This window comes from Daphnia carinata, chromosome 1 (genome assembly GCF_022539665.2).
Source record: "Daphnia carinata strain CSIRO-1 chromosome 1, CSIRO_AGI_Dcar_HiC_V3, whole genome shotgun sequence".
Lineage (NCBI taxonomy): Eukaryota > Metazoa > Arthropoda > Branchiopoda > Diplostraca > Daphniidae > Daphnia > Daphnia carinata.
In genome coordinates this window covers 13,894,725-13,910,670 of record NC_081331.1, presented here as the reverse complement: position 1 = coordinate 13,910,670, position 15,946 = coordinate 13,894,725, and the positions used below count along the sequence as shown (strand labels likewise).

Below are 15,946 nucleotides of genomic sequence, written 5' to 3'. Positions count from 1 at the left end.
TTAAACATTTGTTTTTTGTTTTTACGTTCGAATACAAGTTCTCCTATGAGTCTGTCACGAAAGAATGAATCACCCATCAAAACTTTCATTTTCTGTTGTATGTCAAAATCCAACTTGGTTTCAAATAGAAGGTGGAAGTAGAGAATGTAAAAGTGGGTCACACTCCTACATGCACTTCTTCGTTTTAATCATCATGTCGAAACGAAACACCTTACCAAAACAACAGGTGAATTGATATTCGTTTCGTATTTGCAATTCACGAGTCATTGTTGTTAACCGCAACCAGCAGATCACTTTGTTTGATGTTCAAAAGAGATAGGGTCGTTATTGTATTTCACATAAATTAATTAAACAAGACATGGCATCGCTCGAATTCATATTCGGGCGTCAATGGCAGTTAAATAATTTAATAACCGGGTCCGGTGCGGGAATAGGGGAGAGCGGGGGCGACGGGGAGAACGTATTCGTGGACGGGAGCAACTGGGAGCTCGTACTCATGGACTGGAGCAACTGGGAGTTCGTAGACATGGACGGGAGCAACGGGCAAGTGTTCACCCTTAGGGGCGAAACCAGCCTCATCAGCAGCCCAGGTCAAAGTGAATTTCTCGCCTTCGGGGGAGATCCAGTAGGATGATCCCTTGTTGGTGTTGCCCATAACATCCTCGTAGGTGGCCTTTCCGTAAGAATCGTATTTAACTCCTTGCATCTTCTTCTGGACTTGGGATTCTTCACGGGTAGTGTAGTCAGACTGGGCGTAGCTGTAAACATTGCGAATGTGCGATTAGTCAGTTGCATTTGTTTAAAGTGAAATGAATGCTTACTTCCATTGGCTGCTGCCATCGAGGTTGCGCTCATCGGACTGGCTGGTGACAACGATCTCTGGGTATTTGTAGTCCTTCTCGTACTTCTTCTCGTACGATGGGTAGCTGGAAGGAGCTGCGCAAGCAGCGGCAACGAGAACAGCGACGATGAACTATCAGAATGAATGCAAAATGGTTATCAAATGCGCAATAAAAAAAAAATGCAAAGTTGTTGCTGAGGCTGTTCAATTTCTTTACCAGCTTCATGTTGACTTGTTTGATTTGTCGAACGAATGATAGGCAGAACACTCTATCGCCTCTTATATACCTACAAATCTAGTGAAGGGGCTACCAATTTTTACATGACCTAATTTTTTTTTTTTCGGCGGGATTATTCATTTTACCAATTGGAACTGTCTCTTACAAGGCAACCGCGCCCCGTTGTGACATCATTTTCATTTTCAGTTTTTTTTTTCTCCCTTCATAGTACTATAGTGTATTGACTATGTGTACCTATGATACTATAGAAACACTTTTGCACGTTTGAAAGTGCTCTTGTGACAAACCGGTATTTTTCACGGAGCGAATGTCCCCGTACTCGATAATCCTTTTTCAAAACGTGCATGTCTAATGTGGTCGAGTTTTGTGGACCCTACAGACAACTAGAATATTAGATTAGATGGCCATTGTTATCTTAGAAGCATAGCCTATATTCTAAAACGAGTTAGATAATTTTGGGGATCGCCCTCTCTCCTTACCATGGTCTATTTGAACCTTGTGTCTGTTAACCTAATAATTGTAAATCTCCAAACAGAAAACACTGCCCTCGCCCAAACATTTTCTCATTACACACACACGACTAGAGCAGGATTAATCTGTACGAAGAAACGATTTTTTAAGCGTCAAGTTTATCCAATTTTTAAGTGATCTCTCGTGATCATTTTGGTCATCTTCAAGGGATTCTCGTTATTCATGAATAAAAGCGAAACTGTTTGGCGGCAGATTTTATATTTCGATTGCCTATTACGGAGTTGCGACTGTCATTGAAATTCTGCCGGTGAACCTGTGGATCTTTGACAAAGCCAAAAACAGAATTCAAATTCGATTTATTTTGGTGGGTGAGCGCCCGTATCAGTGAATCATGTCTATATAGCCTAGATCCGCCTCATAACCCAGTCTGTGTTTGTTATTCTGGCGACTAACACGCACGCTAAGGTTACCAACCAGTATAGAGAAAGGAAAAATAGTATTTCATCTAACAGCCATTTGAATAGTTGCCGCGAGGATCGACAACATCATACATTCTATTTTTTTTTTTTTTCTCCTCTCTCCGTAAGGCTGTGTGTAAATCCATCGCGCGACTTTAAAAGGGTTTCTCTATTCCGAGATAAATCTGATGGCATAAGCTGAAACAAAATGCTTTTACGTTTTAATCTTTCTTTCTTTTGTGTGTGTTGAAATACGTAACGCAATCTGCGAGAGGACTTTGCGATACTAGACAAGCCTGATTGAAAATTGAGAATGTATAAAATTTAGGCTGCAACCTTCGGACTCATTTTTGCAGACGTGATGCAACGACCATTTCAAAAAAGTAACAGTTTTGGAACGTTGAACCTTGAACGCTTAAAGGTGAAAAAACAAACTGGAATAATAAATTGAGCTAATGACGCGAGGCGAAGGCTAGAAAAACAGTTTCAATGTTAAACCAGTTTCTTACTGCTCACGCCAAACGCTATAGATTCTATTGTTTTATAAGAGAACAATAGACACGATGTGTTTTTTTTTTCTTTGCTTTGCTTTGTTGAGCAAAGATAATGAATCTTCATCAAAAAGTCCATTTTGAGATAATAAGGGATTCTCGATGATTGATTATCAAGATGACGCATCGTGATTGTAGTAGATGCAAATTGCGACAAAAGGATGTAGCCATACCAGGTTAAACAAGCCAAGGAATTCTTTTTTCTTCATTTTTTTTTTTTGCCGCACATGGCAACGAGTTTCTTCTTTAAGCGTAAGGTAGCAGCACGTTACAATAATTCGTTCAAAACATTACAAAATAAATTCTTTAAAAAAAGTCCGAAAGAAATGCATTCTGGCGGCAAGGTCAAATATCTGCAGCAAATCAGCCGCGCATCCTAAGGTTGGTAAGATTCCAATTAGAATGCTTTCATTCCTGCCTGTCTGTCTGTCTGTTCTACTATGCAACTCGTCCAAAACAAGCTATGGCAATAAAAATTGATGATGCCATTTGAATTGACCATTTGTTAATCTTCCCGCCTCTATAATCAGCCAACGTTTGATCATGTTTACGGCCTCGTCTAGCCTCGATTAACAAAATATGCACGTCTTTGAGATCGCATTCCAGACATGTAGTATCTCACGGTGCCCATTAAGCAGAAATGAAACTGTCCATGATTAACCGATTAGGTACGGTTTCAAGTCATGCAGGATTAGCAGTTCACACAGCTCTACGGGACGCCATGCGACCCACTTTTTATTATTAAAACAGACAACCCCTGTTCTGTTTTTACCATTTATTTCGATAACTTTCAAAGAGATCTCTGTCGTCTAGTGACAATCTGCCTTCCAGTAAATACACAACAAGCTGAATTTTTTTCCAACAGAAGAAAAATAGGAGCGATGAGGAGAATTGCCTCATTGAGAAAAATTGTACGCGCGTTCGTGCCATGCATTTCGCTTTGGAGACGGTGGGTAGATTCATCCACTTATCCAGTCCCATTTCATTTAATAATTTTTCTTTTTTCTTGAAAACAATGGACTTTTTCTTTTTAAATTATTGGATGGATGCGGCATAAATTCAGTCTCTTTTTGCTTTGTGATTTATATTGCTCTGACTGCACGAAAAAACCTTTATTGAACGCCCAAGGTTCCATGACAACCTGCAAAAGCGATGGCATTTCATGCCTGTTGTGCCACAAAAAGAAAACAATCGCCCGTCCACGATGATTGACAATTCCCATCAAAGATTTCCATCCGACTCGAAAATGCACTTTATTGCAGAATTCTGTTTCAAAATAAAAACAAGTTTCTTTCTTTAACATCTGTGGAAGAGCGAAATGTTAAAGCCCGTGTCATTATGGCATTCGTTTATGAAGCCTTCGTCCGTCAACATTGACGTGAAGAGATAATCGACGATTGGCATGAATGTGACAACTGAAATACCTCACCAAAGAAGGCACTCCGCCTTGGATTCGAGTTTGATTGCCTAATTTCGCATAAACGGCCTTCGATTGACGCCATCCATTTTCGAGAAAGGGAAGCAACCGGTGTAATGTAAAATCGTGAACATCAAAGAGGATCTCACGACTTCGCCAAGGACGCGCTCTACTATAGAAACAACAGGCACTTTCAATTTCACTTGAAAAAAAAAACAAATGCGGGATGCGTTCTCTCTATGTGCATCGCATTCCTCCTACACCTGTACTTACAGGGCATCCCGTCTGCCTTTAGTGAAGGGATAGATTGGCTCGCGTGACGTGCACTCTTTCGACCTTGCCTCATCCCCCCCTCCCCTAAAAAGTTGAATTGATGCAACGTTCACCTCATGCCTAATCTGTCGTGTCATTCGTCTGAGCGTTGAGCTCCATCATTACACGAAACAAGCTTACTGTATACGCTCCATTAGATGTTTAAACCGAGTTATATTAATAGGAGCGTGATGCGTCGTTCGACACGAAGCGTCCTGGATTTCTAGTCCAATTCAGCACATTGAGGCCGTCGCTTAATGGTACGGACTAATTACCGATGGCCGTTTAAGTAACGTCTGCTATAGAACGAATGATGCACGCGGATTTAGATCAGAAAGGAAACGCGGACGAGATTTCCAAAACATGAATTACTATAATAACACAAGGTTTAGAGAGTATTCTGTTCAGCTGGCTCATGTGAGGTGCTAACCATATTTAGAGGTTCTTTGTATTCGCTCGTTTATTCAAATAAAACACAGTTTCACAATGACGGGCACATATTTTGAGCTGACGCTGCTTCATTATCGATCACGTTCTATCCGATAAAATCAACACCCTCCCTTCACCCGCACAAGCGAGGAGCTTTCCAAATCAAACGTGTTTTGCTCTTCTTTAAAGAAAACAAAAAATCCAACAATGACCAGCTTGAATGACCGGAAATGGCGAGTGAAAGTTATGGCTGTAAACATTGGAGCCAATAAATGGTTCCAGCTGTGCCGATCATAAATTTAAATTTTTAGCTCCACAGAATTAGTAGAAAAAAAAAAAGGAGTATTCACTCGCATTTAAGTCACGACGCAAAAAAGTAGATCACCCCGGCAACGTGAATTGAGAACTAGTTCCAAACTAGAGAAAGCTCTTTTCTCCGCATGCAAATAAGGTCTGCAAAAATAAAAAATGTCACTGTACCCAACTGAACTGTTGTGATGGTAGGACATGATTTTGATTCGAGTCTTGATGTACCCCAACTTTCGTCCAACACAAGGAGACAATAGGGGAACATTCTTTTGTGTGTGTCGCATGTGCCCTCTTTGATTATCGCCACTTCTACGTGTCATCAAGTTGTCAACTTCAACAGATAAGAATGCATAGCAGAATATTAAAGAACATTACCAGTTGGTTTACATGACAATTGAAATAAATGCGTTTTCATCAAATAATTTAAAAATCTTTAAGCTAAAGAACCTTTAAGGTAGACACACGTCGCAATAGCGTAAATATGTACGAAACGCATACGATTAGCCGACTGGATATGCGCTGTGTGTGTATGTGAGGATGATGATATGCTGCAACCCGCAGAGAGTTAACGGTAAAGGATGTCATAAATTTCCACTCCAAAAAAAAAAAGAAAAAGAAGAAAATTTCGACAACTCCCTGCTGCTGTTACTTCAATGGCTGGCGTGGCTCAATGAGTTTGCTCATCGGAAAAATTGATCGTAACGCCTCTTTTCAACGTTGGTCACACAGCGTTCATTAAGGTTTTATGTAGACTTGACACCTTCTCTTGGCCTAGATCGAATGAAAGCCGATAGTTATTCTATAATAAGGTAAAATTGCATGCACATGGGAGCGAAAGAAAGAACCTTATTAAGCCCCCCCCCCCCCCCCCCCCCATACGCTCTAGCTATTTGATGGTGGTGGGATTTGTCGCGTTCCAGATATGTTTGTTTTGTTTTTTCTCACTCTCTCCATCGTCAATTACGCTCATACACACAAACACGCATCAAACCCTGCAGGGTAAAGATGGCCTATACTTGACGTGTACCCATTTCATACACACAAAGGACAAGGACGTTTTCTAAAATAAACTTGTGCTAAATGTCTCGATTTCTCCGAACAGCTATATTAAATATGCGAAGGAAAAATGATGTTTTAATGTGTGTTTTGTAACGTGAGGTATGTCGTGGTGCCCAACGCATGCAGGATAACCATCGTGCATACACGTGACTACATACACAACTCGGACCAAGCCCGTTGTGTGTTCAACATCGAAAGGGAATCCATCGAGTCCTCTGGAGGAGGTCGCAGGATGGTGGAAAAAAGGACACACAGGTGTGGGTTGTGTCAAGGTCTCAGAATCAGCCGTTCCTTTTTTTTTTTTTTGTTTCTCTTTTTCCTAGTATGAACATAGAGAGAGAGAGAGAGAGAGAGTCATCGCCATCACGAAGAAATGAAGAAAACGACCGGTCTCAGAACCTTTACATTTTCAAAAAGTGGTTGATGAGGGCCTGACTATGGATCGTCTTCATCGATGCAACTTTCGTCTTCTTTCTCTCTCTCTCTCTCTCTCTCTCTCTCTCTCTCTCCGATAGCTGATTGAACGTTATTGCGTAACGCACGGCGCGTGAAAGGTTTTTATTTTTATTTATTTTTTTTATAGCGTGGAGGCTGACCCTTTCTACACAAGATGCAAACATCACCTGTTTCTCTTTTCTCACAATGGATCGTATCCATCTTTATTTTTTTTTATTTTTTGTTGAAATGGCGAGAAAAAGTCAGCAGGAGAGAACGAGCCAATTTACGTTGCAATCGATGCCGTACAATCTAACACCACGCCAATCTCTATGGTGTTCATTTTTTTTTTATAGAGAACTACCTCCCTGTTTTTGCTTTTTTACGAGGCATATCTTTTGGACATTCATCGCAGGTGAGGCTATTCTGATAATATGTTCATTGTAGAGATAAAGAATGGCCACGTTTAGGGCATTGAATCGTTCACTTTCGTTTTCCGTTTTATTTGACTTCTTCCAAGAAGAACTTTATCGCAATAGAATGGGTGTCGTTTAAACGATCCGCCCGTTTAACATTCAGAAGAGCTACCGTTATTATTTCAGCCGTGAAATCTGTTCGGGAGAGGGGCGACTACACCCAAAAAAAAAAACAACAAATGCCAACTGGCCATTGTGGGTGTATTGTTCACGCTCGGTTTCATGTAAAAAAAAAACTATTAAGGGTTACATGCTGAAAGGATAAGCGTTCGCGGAGTTTTGCCCAGGAAAAAAAGCCAAAAAAAAAAAGCAATTTTTGGTCGAAAAGAAAATGATGAGATCTCTCCCATGCAAAGAAACCCAAAAAATGATAATAAGAGACGTGACCAGCTCGTTATTTTTCAAACTGACCGTAAATCTGTGCACGCTATGCGCTAGAAACCAACCCATCGTTATAATGAAGCAGCAAAAAACATAAAAAATAAAAAAAAAAAAGCGAAAATGCATTTTGTGCTCGTCGGTGTACCTCACTCCCGAATCTGAAGTGGCTGTTGTGCACACAGTTTGTTTATAACGCTTAGACGTCTATCGAGATATAGTGAGAAGTTTAAAAATAAATCTTGATTGGCTTTCCGTGTTGTTGCATTAAAAAAAAAAGAAATACGTATTGACTTTTGAAAGGGAATCCATAAGGAAAAGGTTTTAACAAAAAAAAAAAAACTTTCGCCGAGATTTCACCATCAGCTGGGCGGCCTCAGTTTGTGGGGTAACCAACAGGAAAAATGTTGAACTTGCCTAATGCGCGCAGTTGGCATTGTTGTAGCGCGTTACGTTTAGCACTGCGCACATTCACGTTGAAAAATGCGACGTTCATCGGCTCCGTATTTGCAAAGCGATCAACCCGAAGAAAAGCAAAAACAACCAAAATTGTCCCTTGTGCTAATAGTTGAGTGTAGGGGGCAACTGCGGTCTCGGTTTCCTCAGTTAAAAACAGAAGCGGCGGTGGTGCTCGAGCCAGTTATTACAACAACGAACAAAAAAAAGGCCGCACGGTAAATAGCGCAGAGGGGAGCGCATTACTCACGTCAAAGGTCGGGACGCGCTTGCTCCCGCTTTTTCTTCAGTTAAGAAATATATAAAATAAATGTCTATACAGAGGATCTTTATAAGCTCATTTCCTCTAGGACATTGGGTTTTCTCTTTTTTTTTTTCCCCTCTTTCTTTCTTTTTTGCTTTAAAGTAATTGCTTCATGTTACATTTGCTGGTGGGGACTTTTATCGCTTGTCGTAACAATCCAACGGAAGAAGAAACGAGTGGACGACAAGCAAAGCAAACTGCCCGTACGCGATTGAAACTGGCGAAACAATGACGAAATAAGAAAAGAACAAAAAAAAAAAAAAAAAAAAAAAAAAAAAGGGATTTTTTGTTTTCATGGTTGTCTCAGCAGGTGTCTGAGTATGTAGAGTAAAAGACTACTCACGTAACCGCAAGCGAGGTCTCTCTACGTGAAAGATGCACACACACACAGCAAGGGAGACCCGACATTGGTAATAGAACGAATACAAGGACTGCCGATCGCTTCCCCTTTCGACAATAAGAAACTTATTAGACCTCATTTCTCTCTCTTTGCGCGAGGCTTGAAATCGAAAGGCATTGCGTGTATAAACGGGAGAAAAGGTCGGCTTTGTTTTGGCTTCGTTTTCATATACGCCGTTTGGAAATGACCGTGATTTTCACATTGTTGTTTTGCGCTTGTCTCTTTCCATTCTTTTAGCTTTTTTTTTTTTTTTTTTATGGCTGTGCTCATCCTCAAAGAGTAGAGAGGAGGGTATACACGCAGAGACACAGCTGGATGATGGCGCTGGGAATTGGAAAGTGTTTTGAAAATATTTCTTTTTTTTCTTTTTCAGGTCCCTGCCGTTGCGCAAAACGAACGCGTACAAATAATAAAATGAATAGAGAGAAAAAAAACAATTTTTTCTTTCAAGAAAGAAGAAGAGGAATCCTCTCACTTCTTTTTTTTCTTTTTTTTTTCCTGTTTATTTGTTTTGCTGGGCTTGCGGCTCACGACCGGTCCAGAGAGGAAACAAGCCAAAGATCTTTGAAAATCTAACGAATTATGGACAGCCACACACACACACACACATGGAGTGAGAGACGCCATCATCAAATTTGGCAGAGGGCCTTTCACTTTCTTTTTAGCATAAGCCTATGTGGTATACTTACCACCAAAAAGCCCCGGCATGTGCGGGGTTCTGCAACAACAATAGCAACAACATGAATAATATATTTTTTTTTTCAAGCATAATACGTAAACCTATCCTCGGTCGTATCTCATCGCTGTCTCATTTTCTTTTCTTTTTTCCTTCCCATTCCGAGTCGAAGAGCTGCGTATTAATTCCACCGGCTTTCAACAACAACACTTTACAAGACAAAAACGAACGAAATTGATTTTCAATCATCTTGTATGTATGTACGTTTTTCGTTTCCCTCTTACGGCTCCTTCTTTTTGCAGGTGAGCTGAAGGAATTTCTAGGACAGTAGCAAGTGGAACTTTGCGGTTGTTTTGTTGTGGCACTTGACATGTGTCCATGACCAAGATGTGGTATCTAATCATTTGCTTTGATAGACTTGAAAAAAAAAATAAAATAAAGAGAACACAATCAAATGGAAAATAAGGAAACAATGCGAAACAGTTCAGGACCTTGTCACTTTCACCGCAGACTTTGATGGCATTCCATAAGGAAGAACAATGTGTACACGAATGACTACTGTCAGGACACGGAGTCCAAGGATCGTCGTGAAACGTCAAAGAAAATCAACGAACCCCACACACGAACTTTCGATGGCGTGTAACATGCGACATTTCTCCAGCCGTCATTTGAATATGAAACAAACGAAATCTTGCCATTGCGCATTCTTTCATCGAAGAACCTAATAGAAAAGAGAGATGACTTAATGAACTATAATTGGCGAGGCATCATCATCAAGGAGGTGGGGGGGGGGGGGGAAAAATGGGACAACAGAAACCAGTCCCGTTAGATTATGTATATACACGTATTATACAGTTGTGGCTTTTTTTTTTTTTTTTTGAAATGATTAGCGCCGTATAGGGCGTCGAGTGGAGATGTTCGTGCCAGGGACAACCTAAAAAAAAAAAAAAAAAGAATCGGCTTTTTCTTGCGGTATTAAGCAGAACAGAAGATTCAATGGCTCTGCTCCCTCAAGGCATCGCATAAGAGAGAAAGGGAGAGTGGATGTGTATCTGAAAAAAAAAAAAAAAAAAAAGGCTTTTGTATATAGCTGCTTGTTGGCTTGCGAAAAGAAGCGTGGGATTCGCTGCGCGACAATGAAACTGTTCCACGATGATTAGAATAACAGTGCGCCTCATCTCTCTTTTCTTCTTTTTTTTTTCTTTACGCGTGTCGCAGGCTTTCGATGCAACCGTTAGACAGTTCTGATTTTTTTTTTTTTTTTTAAGAAAAAGGAGGGCTGAATGCTCCCGGCATCGCCCTATAGAAACTAAAGGTGTATTCTCGAAATTCCTTTTCACGCCACGGACCAATTGGTATGTAGAATCTTATTGTGCACATTTCAGTTCTTGTTACATGGTTTCTCTTTGGCATAAGAAAGATGAAAGTGTGTGGATATGTCAACTGTCTATAGCATGCAAACAAAAAACAAAACAAAAAAAAAAAATCTCTGCTCTTGTAGATTTGATCTGAAGAAAAAAAGATGGAAATAAAAAAGAGAACAAGTAGAACTGTAGCGATTTGTTTATTCGTCATGGCAACTCATTCGAAATTGCACGTACGTCGTTCGAATTCTTCATTATTATTGCTCTCCGTGGGCAGCACTAAACTTGCGCTGTTTCCCGACACGGATTGCGGCCCAGCTCCTGTTTTACTAATGACACATCGTCTACAAATAAAAGCTTTACTGTACTCTTTTTTCGCGCTTTTAAAAAATCCAGGCAATACATCAAACAAAAGCCGAAAGCCAAAGGAGAGAAGAAAACAAAATCTCTCTGTGTCCCCGCCCCGTGAAAAAAAAAACAAATCTTTTCGTTTTCCCTTTTGACTCTCTCCTTTTTTTTTGCTTGATCATATTCGATCTTCTTCTTCGTGTTGGTCTAAACCTACATAGGCAATGTGCTTTTTCTTGTTAAACGAACAACTAGGCCATTATTTATTGTGTGTGTGTAATAGGCGCAAGGTATGCGGCTGGATGCTCTTCACTTACGTATGAGAAAATCGGCACACGTAAAAAATGAACTGGACTGTGAAAATGGACGAAAAAAAAAAAAGAAAAGGAACAAGTATTGAACGAGTGAAAATGTGTGTCTCGATCCTCAAGGCAGCAACATGTGTCTGTGTTTGGTCGTAAATTATGAGGCCGTCGCATTGCTATAGCGAAGGACGTGCAGAGTCGCTGAACCGAGCCGTTCGGTAGCCTATCGAACGCCTATTGTGCATGCCAATGATATGCTTATACGAGATAAGGTCGGACGAGAACAACAGCCAGCGGATGCGATAGGTCAGAATGCATTCGAGAAAATAATAGCTGAATTAAGAAGAATAAAACCAAGGATGCGCTTATGACTGTATGAAATCCGCTAACGGCTTTCCTTGGCAAACGTTGTTTTTATCTTTCTCTCCGGTCTCTTAATGCAAAAAAAAACAAAACAAAAAAACAGTTTGGGCACAAGGCAAAACGCCAGCAAACGAAAAAGTGAAAGTGAAAGCCCGTTTTCTTCCTTTTCTTTTAAATTTATTTATTTATTTACGTTTATGTCGTACAGACAATACGTCTGAAATGGCAGTGGCCCTTTTATTTATGTCCGTCTCTTCTTCACGTGATGCACTGCCCCGTTCTTATTTGGCAACGTTGGTCTCCGAAAACGGCCGAAAAAAAAAAAAAAAGAAGAAGAAGAAGAGCTATTATTATTTTGACTATTAGTTGATATTTCGTGCCGCTACCATCTCGAGGCTGTCGCACTTTTCACCTCTAGCAAATTTATTGCAACAAAATGAATGGACACTCTACTAGAAAGTGAAGGACAATGAAGCGCAAGAGAGTCATCCCCCCTCCATTTTAGCGCAATTAAATATTTTTCTTTGAAGAGCCGGCTTTAAAAATTCGCTCAATCAATGCGTCCGCTCGTGCGCTACTGCCCGTCAGGTCCCGTCCGTGTCGGCCTGTTACCGTGTAACACGGCCACATCGTTAGCGAAGCAGACGAATAAGCCGACCGATCAAGAAACACAACCACTACAAAAGAATGTTATTATTATTAGACCGCACACCGTGAGCTGCTTTTTCTTATCCCTTTAGAATAAATACATAAAAAAAAAAAAAGAGCGTGAGTCAATTATTATTATTATTTTTTTTTTTCATTTCGTAATAAGACGTTGTTTCGTTCTTTTTTGGAATGGGCCAGCGTTTTCTTTCTGACGCTCGACCGCGGTCGAGCGGTCGGTTGGCCGTGGCGGTTCTCACCTTTCATCCCTTTTCTCCTATACTCTCCTCTCTCTCTCTCTCGTTCGTTTGTGAGAATCAAACCATCCAAGCGCGGCTTCTTCATCCGCAAATATACCATAATAACACGGTCAACAACAGTATAACAAATCTTGCGTTCGATTCTTTCCCAAATGGCTTGTTGTTTTGCTTCGCTGTTGCGCTGTTATTATGTTTCTTTACGAAACAAATCAAAGACGACGAAGGGTGGAGAAAGGCCGGTGAGGGACGCTTCCCATCCGCTGAGCGACGAGCAAAAATTACACGTTGAGAAATGTTGAAAGAAAAATCGATAATTGGATGAGCAAAAAGCCAACATTTATTCGCTTTCCATCGTTTTTGTTTTTTTTTTGCATGGACGTCATTCATCTTCTTCTCCCCCTCCCTTGTCTTCGCTTTTTTTTTTTTTTTTAACTCGGGCTGGACACATTTCCTCCTTCCAACATTTTCTTGTGCGTTTTCCCTCCGTTGTGTGAAACTGTCTAAGATTTATCGACGGGCCAGAGAAAAGAATCTCAGGCGGACGCGTCAGACGTTGAAAAAAAAAAAAAGGAACAAAAGATTCTTGTTTTTTTTTTTCCACTTTAATTCCTGTTTGGCGAAAGAAAAGGAGAAAACAGAAGTCGGATAGCGCATCAACGTGAAATCGCATTCTCGGCTAATTTTGTGTGATGCTCCCGCGTCATTGCCTTCCACTCTGTAAGTGCATCCCACCCACCGCCAGGTGAGATATCTTTTTAAGCTTTGGCCTCTTCTTTTCGTTATCTGATACACGTTGCCATGTGTCACCGGCATAAAATGTTGGCTAGATGCGCGTTAGATTGCGGTTTTAAAATATGCAATGTATCTCTCCCCCCCCCCCCCCTCCCCCCCTATATCGATTTTTACAACGAATTACAATCAACAATTCAAGAGTTCGGAGATTCTCGTGCTGTGGTAACGGGATTCTCCAGCGATTACATCACGTTGGAATTCAAGGATAAATTTGACGACATTGCTACAGGGTTTATTTTTTATTTTTGCAAAACAAACGTTGATTTGTAAATCGGATCGGGGGTTGCGGTAATGTAGCGCAATTTTGAACTTGGCGCTGCGCAACGCGCTCAAAAATCCCAGGCGGCGTGGGTGTGCTGATGATGAATATTTCATAATGAGGTCATCCCAAGCCAAAAAAAAAAAAGAAAATCTTTCTCTTTCTCTACTTTTATTTTCTTTTAAATTCCATAGAAAAAATGCTGCCGACCTTCGGCGGTTTCAAAAAATTTCAACTCGCGCGCGCGAAATCATCCGTTTGAAGGTTTCTTTAAAAAAAAATTCAATTACCAAGACGATTGAGTGGGCGGGCAAGAAAAGAGAGAGAAAAGAAAGAAAAAGTGAAGCTGAATGAAGACGAGGGCGTCAATAATCAATGATGACAATGGTCGCCTCCAGCATCGTTTCTTCATGTCGTGAGCCGCAACAAGTTTTCTGCAGTTGACACGTCATTTCGAATCGGGAATTCCATTAACCCGCGATACCCCACACTGACACACACACACACACACGCCCCAACATAGCGTTCCGCAAAAAAAAAAAAAAAAAAATCTGCATACGCAACTCATTATGCATAAATCAAATGAATTTTAAAAAACCAAACGCAGCGGCCATTGCAACGAGGGTGTCAGGTGACATCCAACACACGGACAAAGTGCATGACGATGTTCAAGTGAGAAAGAATGCAACACTTAACGAACTAGTGGAAAGCGCTGCAAACTTACTCCACTCCCCGAAAACAAAACGAAACGAACAAACGAGGAGGGGGAAGGTTGGCTGTGTGTTAGCGCATCTGTATCTCTGGTGTGTGCGTCTCCGCATACTTTCGCCCGTTATCGAATTTGCATTCTAATCAGCCAAAGAGAGAAACAAGAGACAAAAGCCTAGCGTTTGGATTTTGTTTTTGTTTTTTCCCGTCCGCTTTAGTCGTCGTTGATGGCCGTCTTATTGTTAACGGTTTTTTTTTTTTGTACATTATACCTGAGTTTCGATTTCTCCGAGAAAGAAATGGGCGGGAGGGGAAAGAACAAGGGGGAAACAGGGACCCGAGAGAAATGTTCCGCGTTCAACGAAAATGACACGAGAAAATCGGGGGGAAAAAGAAAAAGAAGGTCAAGATGACAAAATGGCCAACTTGTGCGCCTTATTTGGAGGGGATGGGGGATTTGTGAAATATGGTGTAACGCCAAAAATCATCACAAACATATGTAGAGAAGCTTTCGTGCTGCGCTCGTTTTCCGCGCGTGACAGCTCACGCCCGACAGTACGTCCTGACTAAGTAATCAACTATTTCAGAAAAAAAAAAAAAAAAAAAATCCATAATTTGTTTTAAAAGCTTTTTTTTTTTTTTTGCTTTCAGGTCTTCTGGTTTTTCGAGTTGCGTGCGCACCTCCAGAAGCTATTGATATGTAGAAATTTTTGTCGCCCGTGAGTGGCAATAAAAATCTGCATACGCGTCTGTCTGAACATTGGACTATTTAGATTATGTTTGCTCAGCGGAGAAGAATGTGTCATCCAAATCGAGTCCGGACGTGTTTTTTTTTATTTTTCCGCACTCCTATTCTCAAAGAGAAAACTATCTTTTTTTTTTTTTATTCGTGATAATGTAAAGATTAAACGAACCTGCGGGAGTGAAATCGAAAAAATAAAAGTAGAGGTACGAGTCTAGGTTGAATAACTAGAATATTTATTTGGAAGTATATAAGACATGGATTGATGGTGGAATTGATTTCCGGTGATCGTAGCAATAAATAAAAAAAAAAAAAAGGAACTTGTTTTACCATTGGTTATTGTTCTTTCGAGCTGTGTCATCAAGACAAACAACCTCTTTTCCTGGTTCGTGTAGAGCTTGTTCTGTCCGCTTCCTCATAAAGAAAAGAGACCTCAAAAGAAATAGGGCGGATGACAGGCAAAACAGATCCACTTCCGGATTTTCATCCAATTCTTTGCTGAGCTATATCCAGGATCTTAAAAGAACACAACGATGGCAAGTCGTCGCTTATTAATAAACTTAAGATTCTAATAAGCGATCGATTGGAAATGGATAGAAACAACCCTTTATCCCCTTATAAAAAAAACAAAAAAACAAAAGAAAACGTAATAGGCTGATATAGTCTTAACCGATGATTGCCACCCTCATTCGCTTGCAAATGTTACGAACAACAAAGAAACGTAGAGATATAGCGACTCTACATGCCAATGGGAGTGACTTATCCAGCGACGGAGAAAAGGGCCGCCCACACGATAGACGTCCTCTCTCTCTCTCTCTCTCTCTCTCTCTTTCCTTTCCTTTTTACACGGGGAAATGCAAAAGGACATAAGTCTTGTGACGTTGCCACACAACCAACTACAAGGGAAAAATATCTATATTTTTTTTAAGGGAGGGGGGGGGGTTTCGTAG

General features: G+C 40.6%; 1 protein-coding gene across 1 annotated transcript; it reads right to left on the bottom strand.

The window, feature by feature from the left end:
- Window positions 1–316: 316 nt before the first annotated feature.
- Window positions 317–1,133, bottom strand: LOC130691585 (cuticle protein CP14.6-like). Its single transcript, XM_057514543.2, has 3 exons — window positions 1,059–1,133; window positions 822–973; window positions 317–758 (listed from the first exon to the last, which is right to left on the bottom strand). The coding sequence occupies exons 1-3, from the start codon at window positions 1,065–1,067 to the stop codon at window positions 407–409; spliced, it is 513 nt and encodes a 170-aa protein (XP_057370526.1). The 5' UTR covers window positions 1,068–1,133; the 3' UTR covers window positions 317–406.
- Between the last annotated feature and the right edge of the window lie 14,813 nt (window positions 1,134–15,946).

Excerpts from the sequence above, each read along its gene's own strand:
- LOC130691585 (XM_057514543.2), bottom strand. Across the intron at positions 759-821 it reads GATGGCAGCAGCCAATGGAA|CTACGCCCAGTCTGACTACA; the intron begins GTAAGCATTCAT and ends CAATGTTTACAG.